This window comes from Pygocentrus nattereri, chromosome 12 (assembly GCF_015220715.1).
Source record: "Pygocentrus nattereri isolate fPygNat1 chromosome 12, fPygNat1.pri, whole genome shotgun sequence".
In the NCBI taxonomy this organism is placed as follows: domain Eukaryota; kingdom Metazoa; phylum Chordata; class Actinopteri; order Characiformes; family Serrasalmidae; genus Pygocentrus; species Pygocentrus nattereri.
The window spans coordinates 23,093,428-23,120,193 of record NC_051222.1 but is presented as its reverse complement, the minus strand read 5'-3'; the positions used below and the strand labels follow the sequence as shown (position 1 = coordinate 23,120,193).

Here is a 26,766-nt window from a genome sequence, read left to right as displayed (position 1 = left end):
AGTGGTCTCTAATGGTTCAAACTCAATTATTAGCTCTAAAGGGCTTTTTTCAGCAGTGTTGAGCTCTGCGTGTGCGTGCGTGTGCGTGTGCGCGTGTGCGTGTCGTCCTCCCATACTGTCGGCAGGGGGGACTCTGAGTGTGAGTGTGAGTGAGTGAGTGTGAGTGTGAGTTTTGTGCCGGAGCCGCTCGATGGTGCTGCTGAATTTTTCCAAGATGTCGTCGCTGGAACAGAGACTCTCCCGAATCGAGGAGAAACTGAAGCAAGAAAATAAAGAAGCTCGGAGACGAATCGACCTCAGCATCGACATGAGTCCACAGCGCTCACGCCCCAGGCCGAGTAAGTGTCCCGAGAAGGCTGTCGGGTCGCCGGAGAAAACAGAGAGATGAGACGCGAAGAGAGAGAGAGAGAGAGAGACAGAGAGAGAGAGAGTGAGAGTGAGAGTGTGAGTGTGTGTGAGAGAGAGAGAGAGAGAGAGAGAAAGAGAGAGAGAGAGAGGGAAGCAGAATGGAGCGAAGCTAACAGGCTACATAAACAAACACTGAGTGTTCCTCTGCTTGGACACCGCGGTGTCACACTGACAGCTTGTTCACAGCATAAGGCAGTCTGTATTCAATGTAAAGTCGACAAGCCACACATATGGAAACGTCTGCCGAGAGAATAATTACGTTTTTGTGCCCCCTTTCTGCTCGCTTCGCCAACCGTTAGCCGTCTGGCTAGGTTAGCTGAACAGATTAGCAGGCCCTCGTCCCCACTCAGTCACACAACATGACACGGCTAAGTAACGTTAGCTCGCTGGCTAGTGTCTGTTTCAGCTCGACTGCTTTTAAAGTCTTATAAACGTAGGGCGTTTGCTTGATTAAACGCTGCTTTGAAACTCGTTTCTCAGGTACATACACAACCAAAAGCCGACTTAACGCTGTTAGCGGTGTAGCTGTCTGATTTGACCGTTCTCAGTGTAGCCACTAGCAAAGCCTCAGCTAACAGGCTAAAGCTAGAAATGTAACCTAGCTCTGAAACGGCCCGAACGTTTTAATGCAGGGAAGCTAAACTGTGGTCGTGAAGAGCTGAAGTCCAGCGTCATGTGCTGTTTTCCTGCTCTAACACATCCAAACCTGGGTTGCCTCAGGATCCTCTAATACCAGAGTGTAAATAGAACCAAATTAGATATAAATATCAGAGAAGGTGAAGAAGAACCTATTATCACCTCTGTTTTCTTCAAGTGACCGGGGTGCCAAAGGGGTTTGGTGACAAAGTTGGCAGTTTGGGTGTAGGTCCCACACAGTTAGATGCCAGTTATCTTGACACTTGGCCATCCTTAGGTTTGAATTACAGATTAAGGTAAGGAGGATATGTCTCTGTACTGTCCTGTCCTGTAAAGGCCTTAATTTGGTGTAGCCTGTTGTCCGGCTACACACTCTTTCAGTTCATAAGTGCTTTCCACAGTGTGTGTGTGTTATTTGTGTTGTAATGAATACATGGTGTGTTTCTTTATGTATATAAATGTTTTTGTCAGCGGCTTAAAAGTGTAAATTTAGGTACATTTTTCAGTTCCTGACTTTCATAACCTCATTACTTGCGTATTATTTCCTCAGTGGTTATGGAATGATTTATAGTAGTAAATAATAAGCCTCAGGATTAATGGCTTAATAACAAGCCTGTTAATAACAAGCTAATTTTAAGGGTTAGGCGTATTGAAGTATTACTGTGCTGATTTAACCAAAATGTGTTACCTGGGCTGTGATTGATTGCCAGGTATTTGTGGCCAACGGGGAGTGCTGGAGATGACATATCACCATCGATGGTTTAAAAAAAAGAATGAATCCAGTCCAATTCTGTAAAAAATCTACCCTCAAATTCCCATATTATTGATAGCTGTGTGTTTTTTCCTGTGTGGTAGAAAAATGGTTGAGAGGTTTCCACACCTTCTTTTAGATGTTCGTCTTAAGTGAAGTGCAGATATGAAGGTTTTGGTATTGGTATCAGACCCAGACAAAACCCTGTTTTTTACAAAGCATATATGAACACTCATATTTGTATTATTAACACTGTTGTTCCTTTCATTGTGGTACGATGATTAGATGGTGTGTCTCTGAAGTTGTTTTCTGTTTCTGGTAATATTTAATGTATAATGGATAGTATCTTGGGAATCTACATGTGTTAATGAGCTGTTGCCTTACCTGCTCACACTTGCAAATACTGTTTTCTGTGGAGTGCAGAAAGCTCCTTGGGTTCAAGCAGAGCTTTAGTTTGTAAACCTTAAACAATCTGAGAAGCCAGAAACGCACCTTTTCAGTGCAATGGCCAAATGAAGGTACTAAACTGTGGGGTGTGTGTGTGTGTGTGTGTGTGTGCGCAGTCATGTAGGTGATGAGATAGAGTTGCATGTTCTTTCTGAAGTGCTTTAGGGTTGCACTGTTTTTTCTCATTACATATTTCTGGGTGGGCAATGTGGCTAAACTGTAGCATCACAATACTTGTAGCCATTTTCATGATGCAAGCCATGTATCACAATGTTTAGTGGTTTTGAGGTAAAATCGTAACGGACAAAATGCAAAACAGAAGTGCAACTTTTAAAGCTACGCAGTGTATGTTTTGAGGGTTTGGAGACCTCTCTGGTGGAAATGTGTAGTTGCCTGCATCATTCAGAATCGCAGTTTGTAATGTGGGTTGTACTTCCCTGACTGGATGAATCTGACAATTGCAAGTGTGTTGAAACAGTATTGAACGAGAACTCAGTCAAAACCTGGTTGAGGATGTATCCTCTGTGGATGGAATTGACTTATTTACTGTTATCATATCTTCAGTATGATGCTGATTTTTTGCATTTGAGACCTAAATATTAAACCAGTCCTGCTTTTTTGAGTTGTATGATGTGGTCTAAAAAAACTCCAGCGATATGCAGCCTGTTAGCTTTGGCCTTTAATGTATTATTCCCAAGCTTTACAGGGTAACTCATAGCAGCGCACTCTTAAAATTTTTTAAAATTTGAGCAAAAAATCAAGCATAGTGCAGATTTATAAAAGCTAGAACGATTGTGTGCCAAGCTGCTTGTTGTTACTACGCCCTGGTTGTTGGTTACAGGCTACTTTTTTTATACATGGTGTAAGTATTTTCAGTAAATTTCGAAATGCTCATGTTGCTGATGACATACTTAAAGGTGTATCATGACATAATTTGTAATGATAATATGTAGTGTGGCCATGCTCTCAGGGAAATTAAAAAAGGAAATATATTTTTTCACGTTTTGTAAACATATGTAAATTTAGAGTGCATTTTTAATTTCAAATGATCTTTTCTTTGTGTGTGAAAGATTTTACTCTAAGGGGGTGTTTTAGACAATGACTTCAAGTGTGCTTCTTTCTATTTTTGTCTACAGAGGATTGTAAATGGTGACTGGAATGCACTCATCCTGCGCAACAGCCTTCAGGTTTTTAAACCGCAAATTTAAGTAGAAAACCATCAGCTGTACATCATCACTGCCTACCAGACAATATCACCGATACCTTCTCTTTAGTCAGACACTCATCCAACATGGAGTAGGAGCTAGTTTTAGCTGTTGTTGAACACAATTAATTGCATTGTTGTTTTTTTTTCCTGTTCTGTTTATTATTCGTGTTTTTTTTTAAGCTTGAGATGCGGCATGTGTAGAAAATGTGTGGTCTGAATGTCCCCTTAGGATAGATCAGGAAAGTTGACATTAAGTTTCGAATCTGAACTCCAACCTGAATTTATTTGGTTGAATAGAATTGAACAGTGTCCTTTAAAGCTTGTCCAACCTCGCAACAGTTACTAAGGAAGAAGGCGTTTTTTGGGTCAGTTTTCCATACTAGTCAGGCTTCGCTTTCTGGGTGGGCTTTAAAGCTCTGTGAATGAAAGTCCTGGAAATGCTGTCACTGAGTGTGTGTAAAGGAGTTTTGACTGAGTGAATGAAAAAGTAGATCACCATCACAGCTGTGTGAGGAGGGTGTGTGTGTAACCCCCCCGGGTTAGTGAATGAGGGAGAAAATACAAGAAGTGAAGCAGCATCTCTGCAGTGTGCGTGTGTGTTTGTGTGTGTGTGTGAGAGAGAGAATGTGTGTGTGTTTTTCTTTCAGTAATGAGCGTGTGTGTTTTTCTCTCCTGTATCTAGTCATCGTGATCCAGCTCAGTCCTGCTCCAGCCCCCTCCCAGCGTGCAGGTACCATTCACCAGATCACCCACTGCCACTGCATCTCTCTCTCTCTCTCTCTCTCTCTCTCTCTCTCTCTCTCTTTCTCTTTCTCTTTCTCTTTCTCTCTTTCTCTCTCTCTTTCTCTCTCTCTTTCTCTTTCTCTCTCTGTCTTTCTCTTTGTTCTCTCTCTCTTTCTGTCTCTTTTTCTCTCTCACTCTCTTTCTCTCTCTCTCTGTCTCTCTCTCTCTCTGTCTCTCTTTCTCTATCTCTCTCTCTTTCTCTCTCTCTCTCTTTCTCCTTCTTTATCTTTCTCTCCCTCTTCCTCCCTATATACACCAGTCAGCCACTTCATTAGGTGTACCTCCTTGTTTCTACACTCTTTGTCCATTTTATCAGCTGGACTTACCATACAGATGCACTTTGTAGTTCTACAGTTACACACTGTAGTCCATCTGTTATATAATTTTATAGTTATAATTTTAGCCCCCTTTTACTCTGTTCTTAATGATCAGAACCCCCTCAGGACCACCACAGAGTAGGTACTGTTTGATTGGTGGATCATTCTCAGCACTGCAGTAACACTGATGTGGTGGTGGTGGTGGTGTGTTGTGCTGGTCTGAGTGGATCAGACACAGCAATGCTACTGGAGTTTTTAAACAGCTCAATGTCACTGCTGGACTTAGAATAGTCCAACAAACAAAAATATCCAGCCAACAGCGTCCTGTGGGCAGCCTCCTGTGACTACTGATGAAGGACTAGAGGATGACCAACACAAACTTGTGCGGCAGCAGATGAGCTGCCGTCTCTGACTTTACATCTACAAGGTGGACTGACAAGGTAGAAGTGTCTTATTAGAATGGACAGTCAGTGGACTCAGTGTTTAATTACTCCAGCAGCACTGCTGTGTCTGATCCCCTTGTATCTGCACAACACACACTAATGTTAGTGTCACTGCACTGATGAGAGTGACTGTGTGGTAAGTGATTAGTGTAAATGCAAGGCATATCAAGTGAAGTGGTCAGTATGTGTGTGTGTTTATATCTATCTATCTATCTATATATATATATATATATATATATATATATATATATATAAATATGTGTGTGTATAATATTTATTTATTCACACACACACTTTCTTTCTCTCTCTGCCTCTCTCCCCTTCAATAACTTATTTTCTCACTCTCACTTCTTCTTTCTGCCACTTTCCCTTCATGTCTGTGCTCCACTCACTTACTCTCTCTTTCTGATTCCTCTCAATCATGCTCATCCTTTCTCTGACTCCCCCCTTGCTTTTTCTCTGTCTCTCACTCCAATTTTTTTCTTTCTTTTCCCCTTTACATTTTCTTTCTCTTTCATCATCATTCTGCCCCTTTCTCACTTTTTATTAACCCCCCAGCACCAAACATCTCTAAGCACAGGAGTCCTTAGTACATCATCGTTTCATTTCATCATTTAGTGACACAGTACATTCAGGAAAATGAAGGAATAATTTGGAAACACTTCATCTGACTCCATCAGTGAAGACATTGCTGTCTGCCTGCATCATCTTTATTTGACCCCTTTTTCTACTCATAAACCTTTCTCCTGCACCTTCTGTCCTTCACTCATTTTTCTAATTGTCCATCTCCCAACACTCTCTCTTTTTGCTAGAGCGAGTTCAGTGGCAGAGCTCTGTGTGTGTGTGTGTGTGTGTGTGTGTGTGTGAGGATGAGTGTGACCGTGTGAGTGGGTTGGAGAATGTATTTATTAACCCATTTGATTGATGACGTTGTGCATGATGTAGCTGTAACTGCACGGCTCAGATGTGAACACACGTGAAAAGACAAACAGTAGGGGTGCTATGATACACATTTTAATATTTATTTTATTAAATATGGGAGTTGCAAGTTGAGACCCACTGTGAACAGAATAGTTTGGCTTTAAGCTTTAAAATATTTGTATACAAAGTGCTGTACAAAAGTAAAAATGGCTGTAAGGTTATTCATTTTTAAGTGTCACAGAATGAAACAGGAAACATTTATTTAGCAAAAAAAAAAAATTCTGCAATAATGATTTGTCCACTTCCCTTTTCTGCACTGTGCTTAAAACCAGTGAGTTACAACTTTGTCCTCCCAACAAAATCTAGAGGAGTTACTAACATTGTTAGACACCTTTAAAGAGATGATAACATTCACGCAAGCAGCTTCCCAACTTCACCTCAACTCTCTTGCGTATGTCTTTCATATGTGCACCTAAAATGCCCAATAGAGATGTTTCTGTGGAGATTACATGTAACAGAATCTTGTTTAAGTAAGGGGAAAATCAAAGGAAAAGTGTAGTTGAAAATATTACTAAAAGATGTAGAGAAAATGGGATTCTTAACAACCAACTCTTTCAGATTTGAAGAAAAAAAAATCCAGATGTTTCTGTCCATTCTTTCACTGTGAAAAGCTAACTGTGCTATGAATCTGAAAGGAGGCATAGCTGCCAAGAAGCCGTTACTGAGAAATGGAAATAGACCAAAAAGAAGAAAATTAGAATACCGAAACTGGAGATCTGAGAAGTGTAGTGAGGTTTTATGTGCTGATGTTTTTAAATTTACTTTAAAGTGGATCCTGAGAAGCAGAAAAACGCTGAACTTTGTGGTAAAATACCCCGGCAGATTTCAGAAAGCAAGTCTCCTGAAAAGAATGCAAGCTGCAATAAAGGCAAAGTGGACACAGTAAATACTGAAAAACCTGCTGTTATAAACATGTTGTTAAAAAAAAAAAAGTTGTAAAAATATGAATTGTTAAAATATCTGATCAAAACATATACAATCAAATACCTGAAAGAAACAGCTGTGAAAGTAAGGAAGAAACCTCCCCTGCACGATAAATCCATTTACACACTGTGTAAACATACAAAAATGGCTTTTTGAAGAAAATTACTGTAATTATGAATTAATTATGCTTTCAGCTGATACTGCAGTCTTGTTTTGGCAGTTGGACATTCACCAAAATAATGAAAGCAAATAGACTTCTGTACCAAGATACAAAAAAGACGACACAGTGCATGTCATCATAGAATTTGTGCATCATTACACCCCTAATGTACTTGCACAAGCTAATACACACACAGCACTTGTCAGGGCGTCTGAAGTGGTCGTTTTTTTTCTGGGTGTAAAGTAATCTAGCTTCTTTTTTCCTCTCTGGATTGATCTGTCTGTCCGTCTTTCTGCCTTTCGGAATGGCTGGCAGTTTTCAGTGCTCGATGCCAAGTGAGAGTGTGTGTGTCCTGCAGCTGTCTTGAAGTCGTATGTATGTGGCTGAGTTGCCTGACTGCACTGACTAACCCACACTAACTGATTCTCTTCCACACACAGGTTTTCCAGTGGAGGAATCAGAAGCACAGCAATTTCTTTTTTTATCCTCTTCCCTCAAACACGTTTCTAAGGTTACCTGTACAGTACAAAACCTCCTCCACTTCCTCTTAAGATCTGTTCAGTTAAGCCAAAACTAACAGTAAACCACAAATCCAAGAACAAAATCGCAGGCCATTCACAGTTGACCTGTCCATGATCCGCCCACAAACGCATCCTTTCTTAGCAACCATTGTCAGGTCAGACAAGCTTTACACTTCAAAGTGTGTTACAGGTCCTTTTTATTTCGGATGTGTGGGCCTGTCACAATTATTACACAGTTGTTTGAGATGAAGACAATTATTTGAGCTGGCCGTGATCATTTTCCACAGTCGTTGGATTTCGCTCATATTAACAAACAAAATGGGAATGGGATGACAAAAATAAGAAATTGATAAAATAATAAATGAAAACAACGATTGGTTGGTGTTAATTTAGACATCATGGCATGGCTTATGAAAACAGAAAAAGTTCTAATGTGGTTCTCCTAATGTTAAGAGGACAGTGCTGAGTAATGTTTGTTTATTTGTTAGCTATGTAGCTAACTGTAGTGTTTTAGCTTGGATTCTAGGAGAGGGCTTTTTTCCCCCACATCTGTGAAGAACAAGTAGCTTTGCTTAACTTCTTGCATAATTCTATGTAACTGTAGTGGTTTATGTGCGTGTACTCTGCCTTAATTTGATAGTACAGTCAGTTCCTAGCTGGTTAGCTACTTGGTTAACACAGATAGCAAGTAAGGCATGTTGGCCACTTTGGGTTTGTATTGTAATTGTTGCAAACAATAAACAAGAAGGGAAAATAAAATCATAATTGTAATTATTAGCATGACAATTAATCGTCAGCTCAAGGTCATGACAGCCCCATGCCTGTGTTTGAAAAGTGACACTATTAGGAGTTTGAAAATATTTTCTTGTGTGTAGTTGAGTGTTTAGGAATAAACCAGCTAAGCAAAAAGTCCACCACCTTCAGCTGTTAACGTTCTAGTGTACATAACTATGTAGTGTAGTATGGCTGAAGTCAGACTAAAGGCTTTCCATTTGCCATCCACAAGTTCTTATTCATGTACATGTACAAACATTTAGATTGCATAAATAATTAAAGGCATCTGTACTTGGCGCTGTCTACTTATGAGCTAATCAGCCTAGACATATTAATGAAATCTTTAGAGTCCAGTAAAAAAAAACGATAAGCCCCTCAAGGTCTGTAAAGTTATGGAGATGTTTGTCACAGATGCTTGCTGAGGATGAAATACAGGGTGAGATTCCATAACTGTGATCTTTCCCTCGCATGCAGAATAAATAGCTTTTCACATTGGTTTAGTTTAGGGAAGTTTAGGGGTTCTGTTCTAACAAAACAAAAAAATCATGATGATTTAGTACCACACTGGAAGAGTCAAACTGTGGATGGCACCAATGTAAAGAACCAAACAAAACCCAACCACACTAGCCTACTCTGAAACAAAAAGTTGTTACTTAACCAAAAAAAAAGGAAACAAAAGCTAACTACTCCACACTTCCCTAGCCAGTAACCAAAAGTACATGTGGCGGTGCTCACCCTCTGACCTGTGCAACTAGACACTTCTGTGTCCTACGAATGCACACTCCTCTTAGCTGTTTGAAACCCCAGGTGATACAAATAATCAGTGTGTTCTAAAACAAGACAGTAAAAAGTGCACGTAAAAATTACACGCAAACAGTTGTACAGGCTTTTTGCCCTCATTCTGTAAAGCTTGTCCAACCTTGTGACAGTAGCTGTGGACGTACACTCTTGTGCGTGGATCATGGATGCGTCAGTTGAACTCATTGCTTTATTTTCTTGAAAAGTTGTTGCAAATGTCAGTTGGAGCCCTCCACTACTATGTGAATATCCTTTGCCCAGGTGCATGCTGGGAAATGGCTAATGCTAACTCCAGGGGCTCGTTTTGCACCTGTTCTTGGTGTGTGTGTTTTTTTTTTTTGCCTTTGCATGTCAAAATACAGGTCTTTTGAGAGATGGGTCTGATGTGTGAGGCAATGAACTACAGTTTAACACTTTCTGACTATAGGAGCTGGAAATCTAACTCAGTTGCTCTAGTTATTAATTTTAGGAGATGCAGGGGTAAAGCTGTTTAAATTGAGTTTCAAACAATTTGTCCAGACTGTGGTCAAGGAGTTGAAACCTATGTAAAGGGAAAAACGCAGCTTGTCCCCCTTAAACAAAGTGCATTTAATCCACAAAGACATGTGTGGTGTTTGAAGTCTTTAGGTTTGCACTCGAGCAATACGGATAATGTGACTAACAAGTACGCACTACACACTTTGTCAAGTCTCACATAGACTTGCTAATGTGGTTTCTGACACTGCATGACTTACTGTTATCTGTACACGACATACTGTTATCTAAATTCAGGCTTCAAGATGGCTGCTACTGCTGTTTTCAGCTTAGTGATGTACATTTGTCCCTTTTTATACACAGCAACATGTGGTCTGTTAATTAGTAATAGTGGGTGATATGGCCAAACCTGTTATCATGATATTTTAAAAAAAGGCATTTTCGCGATACATGATACTTAACACAGTATTTTGACACAAAACACTATTAGTTACACATTTAAAAGCATGTAATTTTTATTTAGCATGCCACAAACTATACTGCACTAACACCATTTAAACAGGAGGTATAGCCAAGAACTCTAGAAATGCATATCGTTTATCATGTCATCACAACAACAGTAAAACAGTATCTTGCACACCCTTATAAATAATCATCATTTACTTTGTTAGCTGATCAGCAAACTTTAGACACCACACATGTCAACCACACTTGTGAAAAGGGGAAAATTATGGAAATTAGTTAAAATGTCTTTGACTGACTGCACTAGTGGTGGTCCTGAGAAGAAGGAGCTGTCAACACGGCCTCTGATTCTCTCTGTCTCCTCCTTTCTCTCTTTCTCTTCATCATGCCTGTTCTTCACCCACTCAGCTTTGCAGTTGCCACTGGCCAACGATGGTGGAAGCCGTTCGTCTTCATCAGAGAGCTCACCCCAGCACCACTCATACCCCAGCAGACCCCGACACATGCTCACGCTGCCCACACCACCGTACGGCCTGCAGAAGAGCTTGGAGAAGTACGCCACACATACATACATATACATATTATAGCAGTCATGATTCATCAGTTAAGCTCTAATGCTTAATTTAAAAATAAAAATGAGGGAGTAAAATTTAGCTTCACTGTGAATCTTTAAATTGTATCATGATATTTTTAATTCTTACAGCAGTAAACAAACATGTTCAGATGAGCACACTCGTTTGTATGCATTTTTACCATTTTTATATTACTTTTAAAAACTTTTCATTTAGTATTTTTGGAATCTTTGAAATGGGGTGGGCGACATGGCAGTTTTTACATCTTTTGGAACATTCAAAAAAACTGCATTATACCAAATATACATCTAAATTGAATTATTATGCTCTGTATTAATGAAATGAGCACAAAAAAACACATATGGTGACTTTTTGTGCCATAATTTATTATGGTAATGACACTGTATTATTTCCCAACCCTACTTTGAAAAGCTGTGTGTTATTTTATTGCGCAGTTACATGCGTGTGTATGGCCTTTTTAAGTACTCTGATTGTGTGATTAATAAGGTAATATTTTAATTGTTTGATTGCTAATGTAATTGATGATAACAGCCCCTGCATATAAATTAGTTGATAGTGTTATTTAGAGTCACTGTTCTGGTTGATTGTGTCTAAATGCAGTCTTGTTTTCACAGTGCTGAAATAGATCAGAAGCTACAGGAAATCATGAAACAGACGGGTTACCTAAAGATTGACGGACAGGTGAGATCCACCAGTTAAAAATCAGTTTGATCGCTATAAGCTCTATAACATAATACATTTGTGTTCCATAGTGGATTCTATAAGTGAATGGATATTTGGTTTGGTATGAAATGATGTATAATATAGAAACATACTCAATCTTACTCAGAACGTAGATTTCTTTACAGTGTTGGTGGAAGGAACCAGGGGTTGCAATATCTACAACACAAGTAGCTACTACTATCCAAAACCACAAGTGAACCTGCACTTTTCACTCTTGATTCAACTAATCAATTAATTACCTTGCCCCTTGTGAGCAGAAGAACACTAAAATGTTCTAAGCGGTGGTTCTCTGGGGCCAGAGCTGGGATTGCCTGTGCCAAATTGTGTCAAGTTGTTCACCCGGTACACACATACATATAGAATGAAGCTCTCTGTGTATTTTTGTGTGTTTTGCAGCGATACCCCGCAGAAGTGACGGACTTGATCAGTGAGGGGGAGATTGGCAGTGGCACTTGTGGGCAGGTCTTTAAAGTGCGCTTTAAGAAGACCGGCCACGTCATTGCTGTTAAGGTGAATGTGAAATGTGTACTTACCTCTTATTAGATCATATTGGTCAGTATTTGAGTCGACTATTTAAATAGGCTGCTGATTTTTTTTTTTATTTCATGTTTATTTTGGCCCCTTAAATGAACAGATTTGTCTAGTAGATAATACTGTAAATGTGCTAGTGTTTTTTTTTTTTTTTTTTTTTTTTTTTTTTTTTGTGTATGTGTTCATTTAGCACGCAGTGTGAACTTTTGTATATTAAAAATAAACATGACAAATCTCCTTGTCTAACTCTAAAGAAATCAGCATTGCCTGTTAATCTCGACCCACTGTTTTATGTGTTTGGGCAAAAACGTCACATATCAAATATTGAATTTTTGAGGTGCCATGTTGAATCAATAAAACTTTTGGGGGAAAAATGAAAAATTAACAGAACCTAAAACCCCAAATAATTCTAAGCATTTCCACCCTCAGTGAAATATTTATATTAATACTGAGTTTTTTGCTGTTTATTTAAGAAACGTGACTTTTGAGAAAAAAACTTATAATATAGGTCACAGTTGACAACTGGCAATCAGATCTGTCAGTAAAGCACTGCTTGAACCATGTATAATACTAAATCTAAATTACAAAAAATATCTCAAAAAATTATAGATCAGAATGTTAAGCCCTTTGAAATCTGTATCATAAGTCATAATATTTTTATATTGGTCAGACTCTAATCAGTGTTTTATAGCTATAGTAACTGATTCTATTTGTTGTAAATAAAGTCCAGAGTTTTTTTGTGTGTGTAAATCCTGCTCGAGAAAGTAAAACAAACATTGTTGTGTTAGTGTGTGTGGGTGTGTTCTTGACTGTCCCTCCTAATTACTGATTTAGAATGCCTTCTATTAAAGCAGCTAGTAATTACTGTTTACTAATTACATCACTTCAAACTGCAGGCAAATGTGTGTTTGTGAACAAGGTCGAGAAGAGTGTGCGTATTGTGTTTGTTCATTTCTTTCAGCTTTGTGTGTGTGTGTGTGTATTCGTCTGCAGCAAATGCGGAGGACGGGTAATAAAGATGAGAATAAGAGGATTCTGATGGATTTGGATGTGGTGCTGAAAAGCCATGACTGCCCGTACATCATCCAGTGCTACGGAGCTATAGTCACCAATGTGAGTCACTCACATAAACGCACACACTTCACCTATTTTCTTTTTTTTCTCTTTAAGTAAAAACGAAATTGATCAGTAGTAGTAGAAATATCAGTTGATTAATAAAACATTACATACTGATAAGCCCTTTGACTGTTTTTGAACTACAAATCCCATGGTTCTCTGCTAACAGACGGATGTATTCATTGCCATGGAGCTGATGGGAACATGTGCAGAGAAGCTGAAGAAGCGGATCCAGGGGCCCATACCAGAGTGCATCCTGGGGAAAATGACCGTGGCGGTGAGCCTTTGTTCTTTTCCTTTCTCTGTCATCTCTGACTCTGTTTATCTAGCTTATCCTGATGATTCAGAAGTGTATAATGTCGGCTTTTGGAGGAAGGCACGCCTCTGCTCTGTGAAGCTGTTCATTTATTGACTTATTTCAAACAAACTTTAGCAAGACACTAGTATTCCCACACCTAAAAAGTACTTTTCAATGCCTGAATTAAATTGATACCCTACATGACCATATTTATTGTCTAGCATAAATGATCATCTTAATTATATAGCATAGATAAGTTGTTGTAGAAATGTAGCTATTGAGCTGCACTGAATAACGGTCTGATGCTAATAGCTTGAAACAGTTACCTGCTGATACCATTATGATTCTGGTATTATCGTGCATCTCTACCTAATACTACTATTAATACTTAATAGTGATGATAATCATTATTATTATTGTTATTATTATTATTATTATTATTAACATCTCTCCTTGCAGATTGTGAAAGCTCTGCTGTATCTGAAAGAGAAGCATGGCGTAATCCACCGAGACGTAAAGCCCTCTAACATCCTTTTGGACGCTAAAGGCCAGATCAAACTCTGTGATTTTGGCATCAGCGGCCGCCTCGTCGACTCCAAGGCTAAGACTCGCAGTGCCGGCTGTGCTGCTTACATGGCTGTGAGTATTAGACACTCAAACACACAAAGAGAGGTTTCTGGGATGCATACAAATACACACAAATGTTCAGTGACTCATTGACGTTGTGTGGGCTAGTGTTCACTGCGTGTATGATTCTGAAGTGATGTATGTGAATATTTTTTTCCTTATACACATGGTGTTTGTGTGTTACAGCCTGAGAGAATAGATCCTCCAGATCCCAGTAAGCCGGACTATGACATCAGGGCCGACGTTTGGAGTCTTGGCATCTCTCTGGTGTGTTTTCTACCTGCATCATAAAGCATTAAATAACACTTGTTTACCATATTGTAACACATTAGAGAACGGCACATTACATCTTCTCATTGCATTTGCCACAGCAGTGTCCAGCTATATCTGTATCAATTTAATGCTGTATGAATTTTTAATACTGCTAAATCTATATTAATACTAATAATATATTTTCCTTATGTACTATTAGCTTAGTTTTTCTTTGTATAACATTACATTACTCTGTGAATAATCTAGTTAGTCTGCTGTGGTCTGTCTAAACAGAGGTGCTGCACAGTTTTTAATATTACATTCAGTGCATTTTAATACCCAAGAACCTTAAAAAAGGAAAAATGTGCACAAATGCAAATTTGATGTGTTAATGTCTGTTTTTTACAAGCTGACTGGTTGAAAACATAGACATATGCTTTCATGTGTCTGATGTGTCTATTTATTGTCAGACTTTCAGTTCTGCAGTCCTCTAGCCCCTCATCAGTGATCAGTTTCTAACAGCAGGACAAGTGATGGCTGCATATTTTTGGTTGGCGGACTGTTCTAGATTAGTTTAATTATCAGCGTGACTCTTTTCAACCTGGTCTTGAAGCATCATCTTAGAATGTAATACCTCTAAATCGGGCAATATATTTAAAATGACAAATGTAGTAAACAAAAAAATAATAATTATAGCAGAACATGCCAATACACTCAGCACCACTCTGTGTACCATGTGTACCACTCTGTCAGAGTAAATGATGCCGTGTTTAGGAGTTCTGTGTAGCATCCTGGCGTGCACTTAATCCATATAAACTTAAACTTTTCATTCAAAGATTGCTGCTAGCTTCATAGTCAAAAACAAGATATTTTGAAACATTTCATGACATTTTTGAATATTGTAAGACTTTCTAAGACTTTTTTTTGTTCCTGTAGGTGGAGCTGGCCACAGGGCAATTCCCATATAAGAACTGCAAAACAGACTTTGAGGTTCTGACCAAAGTGCTGCAGGAAGACCCTCCTCTTCTGCCTCTCAGCATGGGCTTCTCTCTGGACTTCCAGTCTTTCGTTAAAGACTGGTATATACATGCACATACACCATAAAAAAGGATGAGCTTTATTTCCTGAACTCTTTTCTTATTCATCAAAGACAAAATATGCAGTTGTATGCTCCCTGCTTAAATGAAGAGAAAATAAGTTGGCACATCCTCTACAGACAACACACTTCTGTACATTTTAACACAAAGTTATTATTTATTATCTGAATGTAACATATTTAACATAAATAAAAACATAAAATGTGGACTGCAAAAGTTCAAGTGCAAAAAGGCACTTGCTAGAATGTGTTAATTTATTTTCATTTAGAAAGTCAACAACTGGGCATGTGTATATATGTAAACACACACACACACACACACACACACACACACACACACACACACACACACACACACACACACACACACACATATATATATATATATATATATATATATATATATATATATATACATATATATACATATATGTGCTTATTTCTTTGATTAATATATTGATTTTCTTCTCAAACATGTTACATGGAAACTAGCTAGCAAGTGGGATTTGGCCAAAATAAATTGGGTAAAAGTCAGTAAAACAAATTGTATTAATTGTATTCTCTTTTTCTCTGCAGCCTCACAAAGGATCACAGAAAAAGGCCAAAATACCACAAGCTGCTTGTAAGTGTCCCACTGTGTTAAATAATTGTACTGCAGTATGTTCTGAAATTATATATCAGCTATATCACTATTTTACCGTACATTCCAGATGATTCCATATCAGTTAACAATTAACTCCATTAGCTGTAGGGCCCCGTCACTAGGTCCAGACATTCTTTGCCTCGTAAATTAGGTAGTAGTTAATGGATAATTTTATACATATTAATAACCGAATATGAATCCTGAGGAGTTCAGTTGAATGGGGGGGAAAAAAACAGAAACAAATCTTCCCTTCAGTAACATATTGTTGCTGTCATATGAACTGTATTTGTAACCCTACAGAAATAATGTTATATTTATTTGTAGTGCAAATTCAGGCAGATGTAGTCTCAATTACTACGTTTTTATTAATGTTTATTTATCGGCATCAATATTGGCCCTGCCAGATATTTTTATATGTACAGATTGACCCACAATTCCTATATTCCACCTCATTAAGGTTCATGCAAAAAAAAAACCATGGCTAATTCTGCTGTTTAATCTGATCTTTTTTAATTATATGATTTCACAATGCTGTTTTATTTGATATGCAAAGAACGTCTTATTTAAACAAAGCTGAAAATGTTGTTCTGCAAACTATGTTTATACACACACGTAAAACACATGAGTTATGTTTATTCTGATTAAACAAATCGGTAATAAGTGCTTACTGATTTATAAGACTGATTTATAATCAATCTGTGATTGATTGTATCCAGCAATAGAGGAAGCCTCTTCCACACAGAATGCTCAGATTCTACATGGTTATATGTTTGACTCAACCAACAGGGATGTGCCTACATAAATATACATCTGGGGGCAAATGTACATGTGCTAAGTCAGAGGTGTCCAGTCTTATCTGCCAAAGCCCAGTGTGGCTGCAGGTTTTCGCTCCAACAAAGCAGGAGGTCACATGATGAAATGCTTGAAGACTGAGACCAACTCATCAAACAAATGGAGTCAGATGTGCTTCTACTTGTATGGAGTGAAAACCTGTGGATACGCTACCCCTTCACAGAGAAGATTTGACGCATGAGCTAAAGAAACAATGCCAAATTTTACAGTGCATCACTTGTTTCGACAGTGCATTAAAGTTTAAAAACTTTTCTTTTCTAAAAAGCTATTGTTTTTATGACAGCAATGATAAACTACCTAACATAGTGCAAATATACCTCACAGTCTGAATGAGCCTTTGTCTCCTGACCTCATACCATGTTTTCTGCAGGAACACAGTTTCATTCGGCGTTATGAGGTGCTGGACGTGGACGTGGCGGGCTGGTTCCAGACTGTGATGGAGCGCACTGAGTCTCCACGCAGCAGCCAATGCTACAGCCAACATCAGCTCCACTCACTGTTCAGCAGGTAGCCAGACAGAGGGAGAGATGGAGCGATGGATGGATGGAGGGAGAGCGGAGGATTGTGTGCAGGTTAGGGATCGATAAAGGTGCTGGTTGAGAGATAAAAAAAGAGAAAGAGACTGAGGGACTGAGCATGTGATTTATGGACATGGTTTTAGAGAAAGTAAAAGTGAGAGCCTGACTGACAGACAGACATGGGCAAGTGTGCTGTAATCTGAAATATATATATATATATATACTTTTTTCTTTCTTTCCTTCCATCCACCATTCTTTCAGGACGGACATGTTAGCAGTAGCTAGTTTGTGCACATTCACTTATCATAGCCCAAAATGTATAGTGTCATAGACTTCCACTACCAGCATAAGCTATAGTCCACTGTACAGCTGTGAATATTGTCTGACGAGGAGTTCACGTACTCGCATTACGCGTTCACTTCCGTTCAATCAGTGTAAGCCATAGGTGGCTGCGCAGTGGGTAGCCACTCTATAGATAGTGTACAGTCGTATATTGATAGCAAGTAATTTAGCACCATGGTCATTTGCGTCTACATCCTCCATAGCCCCTTACTCAGGGACTGAACAGAGTAGTCTAACAACACTGAGCCAAGGTGAGTGTGTGTATGTTTGTGTGTCTGTAGTACAAGTCTTAGTAGACTTGTGTTTAGTATACGGCAAGTCTTCACATTACTGCACGAAAGCAGTACAGCGAAACAGTACAGGAAATGCGAGGAGGATTTAGATAGTGTCCTGAAGTGTATTACTGTTGTCATTTTTTAGCTAACACATTTCTAACTCACCTTTATAGAATTTGAACTTGTTGCAAGATTTCATTGAACATTTTACTTTGACTAACTTTCATGCATCATATATACATTTGATAATGGGATCTTGTTTGACTGTAAAGATAAAACACAAAAAAATTAGCTTGTAGCGTTTTATATGTATAGACTACATCGTATATACACCTCAGGAGCACAATCAGTATGCAAAAGCAGGAAGACTGATAGTCTGTGAATGGATTATACTTGTGAAGAAAGGCATCAGACAAAATCATGGCCACCTAAGAACACACAGTGGTTGAAGGAAGTGATGAGGCAAAAGGAGAAAAGTTGTCATGGTGACTGAGCTGTCTTCTAGTTCTTCATGCTGAAGAGACGGGGGAAATAAAACAGATGGATAGAAAGACAAGAATACGTGCAAAACCATGGTATTCATGCGATCCAGTGACAAAGATGTTTAAAAAAACATCAACAATGGAACATTTTTGCTCTAAAACTCCAAACTCATAGATTTCCTTCCATTTTTTTCCCCATTTTGTTCCATATTTTGATCATTTTGTTTCCTTTCTACAGTTTCATTCTCATTTCATTCTCTTTCTGCCTGATTTGTTTTCACTTGTAAAGAGCATTTGAGTTCCAGCAGACCAAAGCAATTTTGATTTTCACTGCTTTATTTGATGCAACACTGGGTTTACACCACTTTCAGTTGTCCATCAGTCGTTTGTCACCAGTCCACTCCACTCCACACGCGCTGTTCTTTGGAAATTCATTTACGTTTTCCAGAACCAAAGCTGTAGACCTTGAGACTTCACTGCTTCTCAAAGCCAAATCACTGCTAGGCTGATTGAGGAAAGAGAGACAAAGACAATAAGGAGACAGAAAGGAGAGAGAGACATTTGGGGTAGTAAGAAATGGGACACGGTACGTTGACAGGAAAGGTCAGGATGTCAGGATGGTAATAAAAGAAAGATAAGAGGCATGTGAGGGCTGTCACTGTCAATTATAGTAGCTCGTATTTTGACAGTTAGACAGGTAATACCAATTATTTACACAAGTAAATGTGTAATCGGAGTTCTTAAAAAGGCCTAACCATATAAACAAGACTATAACCAACCATTCCTAACCCTTTAAAGATTATGAAGTACTTTAGTAAAAGATAAACAAGGAAGACTTCTAGCATAGCTTACATCAACTTTCACTATAGATTTTACTAACTAAGTAATCTACATATGTTTTTGGTGATTAATCCGAGTTTTTAAAAAAACGATATGGACTGAACAGTATCAAATCATGAATATAAGATTCCAAACCAATTTTTCTTGAAAAAAGTCTTAAGAAGACTTTATGTGCAGTATACATGAAAGAGAGTGGCTAATTAGACTTTATGTAATGTAATTAGGCTACATTAAGTGAGAATATGCATTATAATCATGCAAGCTGTTAAATAACCACTACTGATTCACTGATCAAGTCAATTTTAATTATTTATTTTGTGTATTTACTTTTGCATTGCGCAATTGAGTTTAATCGTGTAATCGTGACAGCCCTCCAGGGGCAGAGAGAGAGAGATGAGAGGGGGAAAGGAACGTATGATAAGAAGGGCTTAGTAAGGTCTATAGTAGAAGGTACAGGCTTTTCAGAGTGTTTTACTTTCATTGAAGTTGAGCACTGACATGTGCAGGTTAGGACTTCTCAGTAAGGGGATCTTCACTGACTGCTGTGGTCAGGTGAGCTAGCTGGACATTGCATAAAAGCTTTCAGTGGTATCAAACCAATGTACTATTTTTTTATTGCTAGGGATGAATTAGTTTGTGTTATTTTTACTGTCGTATTGATCATTATTGAATCTTTTTTTAAATCAATTATTCTATTTATTTATTGTTACTGTTGCTGCTGCTACTTTTTGCTTTAGATGCTGCTGTCAATTATTTTGTTCCCCAAAGGACAATAACTTATTTTCTTCTTTTGTTTTTCTTTCACGAAACCAAAAAAAAGTGAAAAGCTGCAATGTCTCTACATTTACCAAATACATTCAAGGAAGAACTTAAACAGAGATGGTAAGACCATGGAGCAAAGAGAAAGGAGAGGAGGTGTGGAGATAAAGAAGCGCATATATATATATATATATATATATATATATATATATATATATATATATATATATATATATATATATATATATATGATGGGCATATGCACATCATAGGTTTAGCATAGAAACATAGTGACAGTGCTAACCCTCTGTTCACACCTCACAGCTAGCTGATAGCAGGTAGAACAAGTATTAAAGGCACAGTGTAGACACATAGTGGTTATATCTATATATAAGAGCTATATTTCACTGGTAGTCATTTAGGTAGGTGTGTTTTGTAGTGGTTGTAGTTGGTCCCGTCCTGTGGTGGATGTAGTATTAGAGATTTTCCTACTTTTTTCATGTTTTTTGCAATTTTAACTAAGAGAATGTATCAGTCGGAGGTGCTTCAGGAGGAAGCAGTCTTTATCGATCAAAAATCATTTAAAATTAGCTTATAGCCCATAAACATTACATCTGTTCCCTCAATGCACATTGTCACTCTCGTCAAAAGCTTGTACCTATTTTTTGTTTTTGTTGGGTTTTTCTTATTTTTTTTTAAAAAATTTTTACATTTGACCAATTCACCAATAAGAATAGTCTAAAATTACTTGGAATAAAATCTTGTTATATTGCAAAGTATTTTCTTTTTTTTTTTTTGGGTCCTAAAAGTTTTCATAAGGGAGATACACTGTTTTATTCTGACAGTGATGCTATATTTGCAGTAAACATAGTAAACGGACCACTCGGATTGTTTTAATCTACAGTTAAGAGGTGACAATTACACAGTTCAACCATCTCATCCCTACAAATGTAGTTACTCTGCAAAGCCCATCCGATTGTATCATAGTTTGATTTTGTTGTAATTGGATGTAGAATACTGTAGACGCTTGCCCAAAATAATGCAGTTCTGTGTCAGTTTGTCAGTCAGTCACTTGCTCTTTCTGTCTGTCACTGCGAAACATGACCATGATGTTACCCACCAAAGGTGTCATTGATGAAACAAATTCAAACTTTTTTTTTTTTCTGATTACCTGCTATCCATATCAATATAGAGACTGATCATGCTGAATGTTACTACGGTGACATTGACACCTCTGTTGGGTGAGTGAGGTGGGCTTACTGTAGTTTCAGAGCTTGCGAGGCGGGTGCGGATAGAGGGTCTTGTGTTTAACACAGCCTAAGCCAAGCTGTCAATCACTCACACACACATAGAACTGATCCTGCTAGCCCTCTGAAACCAAAAGTTTGTGAATGAGAACGGCAGTAATCAGAGCTGTGAGCGCTGTGTCATATAGGGTCTCATACTTTGTACCTTTTGTCATGCTGAGATACATGAACACACATCCATCTTGTAAAGTTTCTGCGTGTTGATTTCTTTGTACAGCCACTCTCCTGTTGCTGATATTTGTTCTTAGTTCAGTTTTATTTGTATGTTTATTTCTGCTTTATTTTAATTGAGAAGTTGATGTCTGAATATGTGAGCATGCATGTGGGTATGTTTGTGAGTTCCTAACCCATTTCTTTACGACAGTAGCAGTACATGACCTCACCCACCGAATGAGAAGTAGGTAGTAATATGGTGTTCGCCGCTGCTTCAATAGCATTAGACTTTGTATGTAAGCCTGTCTGGGTGCGCGTGAGTTTGTTTGTAGCAGTGGCATCACTTTATTTTTTTCTTTCTTTCTTTTGGAGCTCAGGCATGTACTCCTCTGTTGCAGTATGATGGGAGTATTTTTTTTATTTTTATTTTTTGGCCCCGTCTGTAAGTAAACCAAATATTTACTATGCAGTCACTCAAATCAAGTCAGCTTGCTTTAGCTCTAAAGCCTCCTGTGTATATACACATGTATACACACACACACACACACACACACACACACACACACACACACACACACAACGAAAGGCAGAACTGCGGTTAGAGAAGAGAATCTGAATACCTTCTTTTGTTCCTTTTCTTTTTTTCTCCTGAGAAGCGAGTGAAATTGTTATTTTTCTTTTTTGCCTTCAGCTAGTGTGGAGAAAATTCAAGATTGGTAGAAAGAGAAGTGTTTTATTCTTTTCAGTTTGGATAATTTGTTTTTGAATGAGCTGACAAATATTTAAGGATTGTAACGGGGTAGGGTGGGGTGGGTGGTGGGGTGGGGGGGTTTACGAGGTTAGTTGGGGGTTAGGCTGGGATTAGTTTGTCCAGTGCTGTAAGTGTATCAATTGCATGTTATGATCTTGGATGTAACTGCCATTGATTTTAGACTTTTGTTGGAAGGGGAAGTGGTGCAGGGGTGCATAAAACTATCTTTATTTATTATTTTTACATATTTTTATATATATATATATATATATATATATATATATATATATATATATATATATATATATATATATATAATTTTTTTTTTTTTCCCCCTGTACCTTAATTTTTTTTTTGCAAACTTTTTGTGTTTTTAGAAAAAGACACACTTTTGCCTTTTACATCACCCTACCTTGTTTTAATCTTTTTCTTTGGGGGGGGGGGGGGGGGGGGGGGCAGGGGTATTTTAATCATTGTTGCTTGACTTCAAGCTGTTGATGTCATTTGTATAGGTTTAATATCTGTCTTGTTTTGTTTTCCTACGTGACATGCTAGCATTTTGCGTGCAGGTGAGGAAAAGAGTGTAAAATTAGTGTTTTTTGTATGTTTAGAAAACCAAAATGCTTTTTTCTCTCTCTCCTCAGTTTCAATTCATTGCAACTTTTGTTTTATTGTGTCATGTTGCTATTATTTTTATTGTTATTGTTGTTGTTATTATTATTATTATTATTATTATTATTGTTGTTGTTGTTGTTGTTATAGAACTATTATCTTCAGGGTTAATATCACACCAAATTGAACAAAGACATTGTGATGTTCCAAGAGAAGATGGGCAGAGATTTGTAAAGATTTGGGTTCTTCAGGAACATCATGTCAAAGGTGTGTCTTTTTCTTTTTCAAAGCTGAGTGAGCGGTTCATTGCTTAGTTTCTCACCCTGCAATGTTGACTTTTGTTTTTGTTTTTCTTCTTTTCTTTTTGTGTCTGCTGACCCCAAGTTCCATCCGTGTGTAGCTAGGTTTCACTTTCTTGAGCTGTTATCAGGTTCATTTATGCTGTATAGAGCTAAATGGTTAGAATGTGTCTTTATCAATGTGCAAATGTCATCATTCATAGCTGCTATTGCACTGGAGTTTTCTGTACAATGTGATGGAACGCAGGTCCATTTAAATTCACCAGGTTCTGTTTCATGAAGATTGGCGAAATTTAGATTTGTTAAAAAGCTCCACTAGTACTGGAATAGCTGGCTCTGTTTAAATCAGATACTTCCTTTGGGTTCAGATAGTCTGCTATGTTGTGTAGGACGTAGTTAATTCTTAAGAAATTGGTGTCAGTGATTAGCTTGGATACTGTTTGCTGTTGTTGGCATCTCTGTGACTCAGACATCCCAGTACTGTAAAATTTCACTGATAGACATGCTTTCGTGCCAACAACAACTGTAATTAGAGCGCTTCAGTTTCCTGGTTTATGAGTAATACAGTTATCTGTCTATCTGGAATAGTTTGGTTTAATCTAACAAATTCAGTATAGCAAGTAGAAAACCTTTTAACAGTGTCATCTGCTGAGCTTCAATTTCAGCTAGCTTGTCTTGGGAAGTTTTTCTTTTGGCATTTTAAAAGAACAAAACTAAATATCCCTGACTCTTGTTTTATACAAGACACAACCATTACAGCTTTATCAATGCTTTTGTGTTTCTTTCCATTATTTCATTTATACCCCTTTTAGTCTCATTTCCTCAATATTTCAAATGAAATAAATGCCATTATATTGTGAATACCTCAGGATTTTTTTGAGAAAAAGAAAAAACATTTAAAAACTTAAAACAAATAAATACAAAAAAAATCTTCCAACAAGTGTTTTGTCATTCTTATTTAAGTTCTAATGACTGTTTGACTGCTTTTTATAAAGAAAACAAAAGTTGCATGGATTTCTTCACACACACACACACACACACACACAGTCAGTTTTTAGAGAGTCTCTTTTTTTTCCCCAAAAAAAAGGAAATGAAGCGTGGTCGTGTTTTGGGTCCAGGTTGATTTAGCAGTGCAAACAAGCATGTAGACAATTTGGAATTAATTAATTAAGATTTATTATTTGCAATTGTTACCTTTACAGTACAGAAATCATCCATTACAGCATTGTTTGCCTTTGATATAGTACTGCAAAAACATAAGTTAAGATCAACAAATTATTTTCTCTCTTACTCAGTGCAAAATGCTAAAGCAACCTAAATGAGAAACCTGTATAGTCCATCACTGTGTTCTTTTTCCATTGTGTAGACCATTCTGGTCTTGTTTCAAAGGTTAAAATGCATTTTTAAAAAGTCAGTGGTAAAACAAACAAATAAATACAAAATAATTGGCAACCCTTTAGGTATAAATGAACAATTCAGAAGGAATAATGAAATCAGAAAGAAAAAGCAGTGTGGTTAACATGAAGGTGCGTGAATGCTCAGTAAAAGGTTTCCACTGGAGGAGAAGGCCAAAAAGCTAAGGTAGGACTTTAATGTTGAAGCAGGACCAGAGGATTAAGGGGCTCCTTTATGAGCTATAGCACTGTGAGCTGAAGGACGTGACGGGGCATACATGTCCTTCTATATGGCCATTTTTGCTGTGTGAATATGTGCAAAACCAAAAGAAAGGCATCCTCCTTTGACAGGCCAGCAGCTGAAGGCAGACTCAACACAGACTTTCCCCACTTCACTCCGTTTCAGACATTTCGCACACATTTCACTCAAAATGCTTATGAGGACAACAACGAATGAAGACTTTCAGTTAGAACTCTCATTTGCATAATACAGTTCATTCCTTATTAGCAACATGAACATTTTGGAGTGTAGCTTCTTTCACTAAGCCTTCAAACATTTTGGCACAACTGCCTCATTCCTTACATTTCTCTTCACCTCTTGCACTTTACATTTAAATCACTGTTCTTCCATCCTTTTCATTAAAAAGTACACTAAGTGATGTTTTGAAGCATTACTTGTAAATTGCATAACCTGATTTGATGAAGTGTTAAAAGTTTGTACAGCAGATTTCTCTTAGTGCACTTTTAGGGTTTTAGACTGTGCCCTACATTACTTACTCCTTAAACTTCACTCCATCCCTACATTTCTAAGTCCCCATAGTAATTTCCTGTCCAATATTACTTTCCATTTCATTATTAAAATCTATCTACATACTGTTTATCCTTTCTAGTTGCAGGAAAATGTACTGAAAAGATCATATTGTAGGATATGGAAAGCCTACAGACCAGAGGCAGCTACAATCTATTTGAGATTATCTTTGGATGGGACGGGTAATGAGTAAGGCTAATAATTTCACTATTATGCTATTGTCAGATTTTCCTTCCATACAACAGTGTATTTCTACTAGTGTTGGGTGACACTGTATTGACGTAACACAACACTGACTTGTAGCAGTGTTGATGGATAACTTCGATAATCTAGAATTAGTTACCTGCATTGTCATTTACAGGGAGTATTAGAGTGTTCCGGAAGCTTAAAAGTGTAAAAGTAAATACATGCTAAAGTTTCTTTCTGGAAAATATGATGTTTTGTGTTTATTGTTTATGGCTTATGTTACATTTTGGTGTCATTTTAAGAGAAGAAAACAGTTTAATCAAAACGAGCTATGTCAGGTCTGTAAGACATTCTTTTAGCATAGTGTAACTGGACTGACGAAGCAGCTAATGATATTGAGATGATGACCCATCCCATTCAAAGCTAAACATGACCTGAAATATGGGCAAAAGCTACTAAGGCAATACTATTCTATGGAGGTGAATCTGTTTTCTATCAGATCTATTCCAGCACACCTCAGAGCTGCTCCAGACTACTTACAGTGTAGTTGATTCCAGAAGAATATTCTGTAAACGTATTCTTATCCGAGAAAGTTCTTCTATCTCTGGAAGAAACACACATGCACACATACGCACACATCCAGACACGTACAGTTCCAAAGGTAATGGTAGATTGTTGCCATATCAGGTGAAACAAAGACATTACATACACAGTTTGTTCTGTACTGGCCGTTACTGGAAAACTGGGCCCTGTGAAATTTCCCTACTTTCTTCCAGAGGAAAAAAGAAAAAAAAATTCAGGTAAAGATACTTCTTAGCATGGGCCTCAAATCCCATGACACTCACTGTCATGAAGCACTAGAGAGGAACATCTTGTTTTCCCCTCAAAGCAAGAGAAGAGCATGTGTCACAGTTTTTGTTTGGGTTGCTTTTAGTGGTGTTGCTGTATGCTGTGTAGCACAGTTATCTTTGGTTGACCACTCTCTCTTTCTCTCTCTCTCTCCACCATGTCTTCATCTCCATACTCTTGGTCTGCCTTGACTGCTCCTCTCACTCATTCCACTCCAGAACTGTACGTGAGGGAGCTACTTCCCTTTCACATGCCTTCTGGATGTTTGGATACCGCATCACTTCTTGTCAGCAGTCAGACAGCTCGGAGCACGTGTTCGAGTCGCTGGGGTTCATCCTCCTCTGACGGGGGAATTTCTCCTCGTCCTACACACA

General features: G+C 38.0%; 2 protein-coding genes across 7 annotated transcripts in view; one reads left to right on the top strand and one right to left on the bottom strand.

The window, feature by feature from the left end:
• Positions 1-121: 121 nt before the first annotated feature.
• Positions 122-20,229, top strand: map2k7 (mitogen-activated protein kinase kinase 7). 2 transcript variants are annotated; one of them, XM_017699078.2, is made up of 12 exons: positions 122-338; positions 4,132-4,179; positions 10,495-10,639; positions 11,294-11,360; positions 11,799-11,912; positions 12,927-13,046; positions 13,219-13,326; positions 13,807-13,986; positions 14,161-14,241; positions 15,163-15,305; positions 15,899-15,944; positions 17,188-20,229. In XM_017699078.2, the coding sequence occupies exons 1-12, from the start codon at positions 191-193 to the stop codon at positions 17,326-17,328; spliced, it is 1,341 nt and encodes a 446-aa protein (XP_017554567.1). In that variant the 5' UTR covers positions 122-190; the 3' UTR covers positions 17,329-20,229. The 2 variants fall into 2 exon arrangements, with proteins under 2 accessions (XP_017554567.1, XP_017554568.1); XM_017699079.2 differs by lacking the exon at positions 4,132-4,179.
• Positions 20,230-24,307: 4,078 nt separating this feature from the next.
• The window catches only part of pnpla6 (patatin-like phospholipase domain containing 6), a 57,264-nt gene continuing 54,805 nt past the window's right edge, over positions 24,308-26,766 (bottom strand). For all 5 annotated transcript variants that reach the window (XM_037543163.1, XM_017699073.2, XM_017699072.2 and 2 more), the window contains one exon: positions 24,308-26,757. In XM_037543163.1, coding sequence (XP_037399060.1) covers positions 26,680-26,757 — 78 coding nt within the window. In that variant the 3' untranslated portion in view covers positions 24,308-26,679. The remainder of the gene's footprint in view (positions 26,758-26,766) is intronic.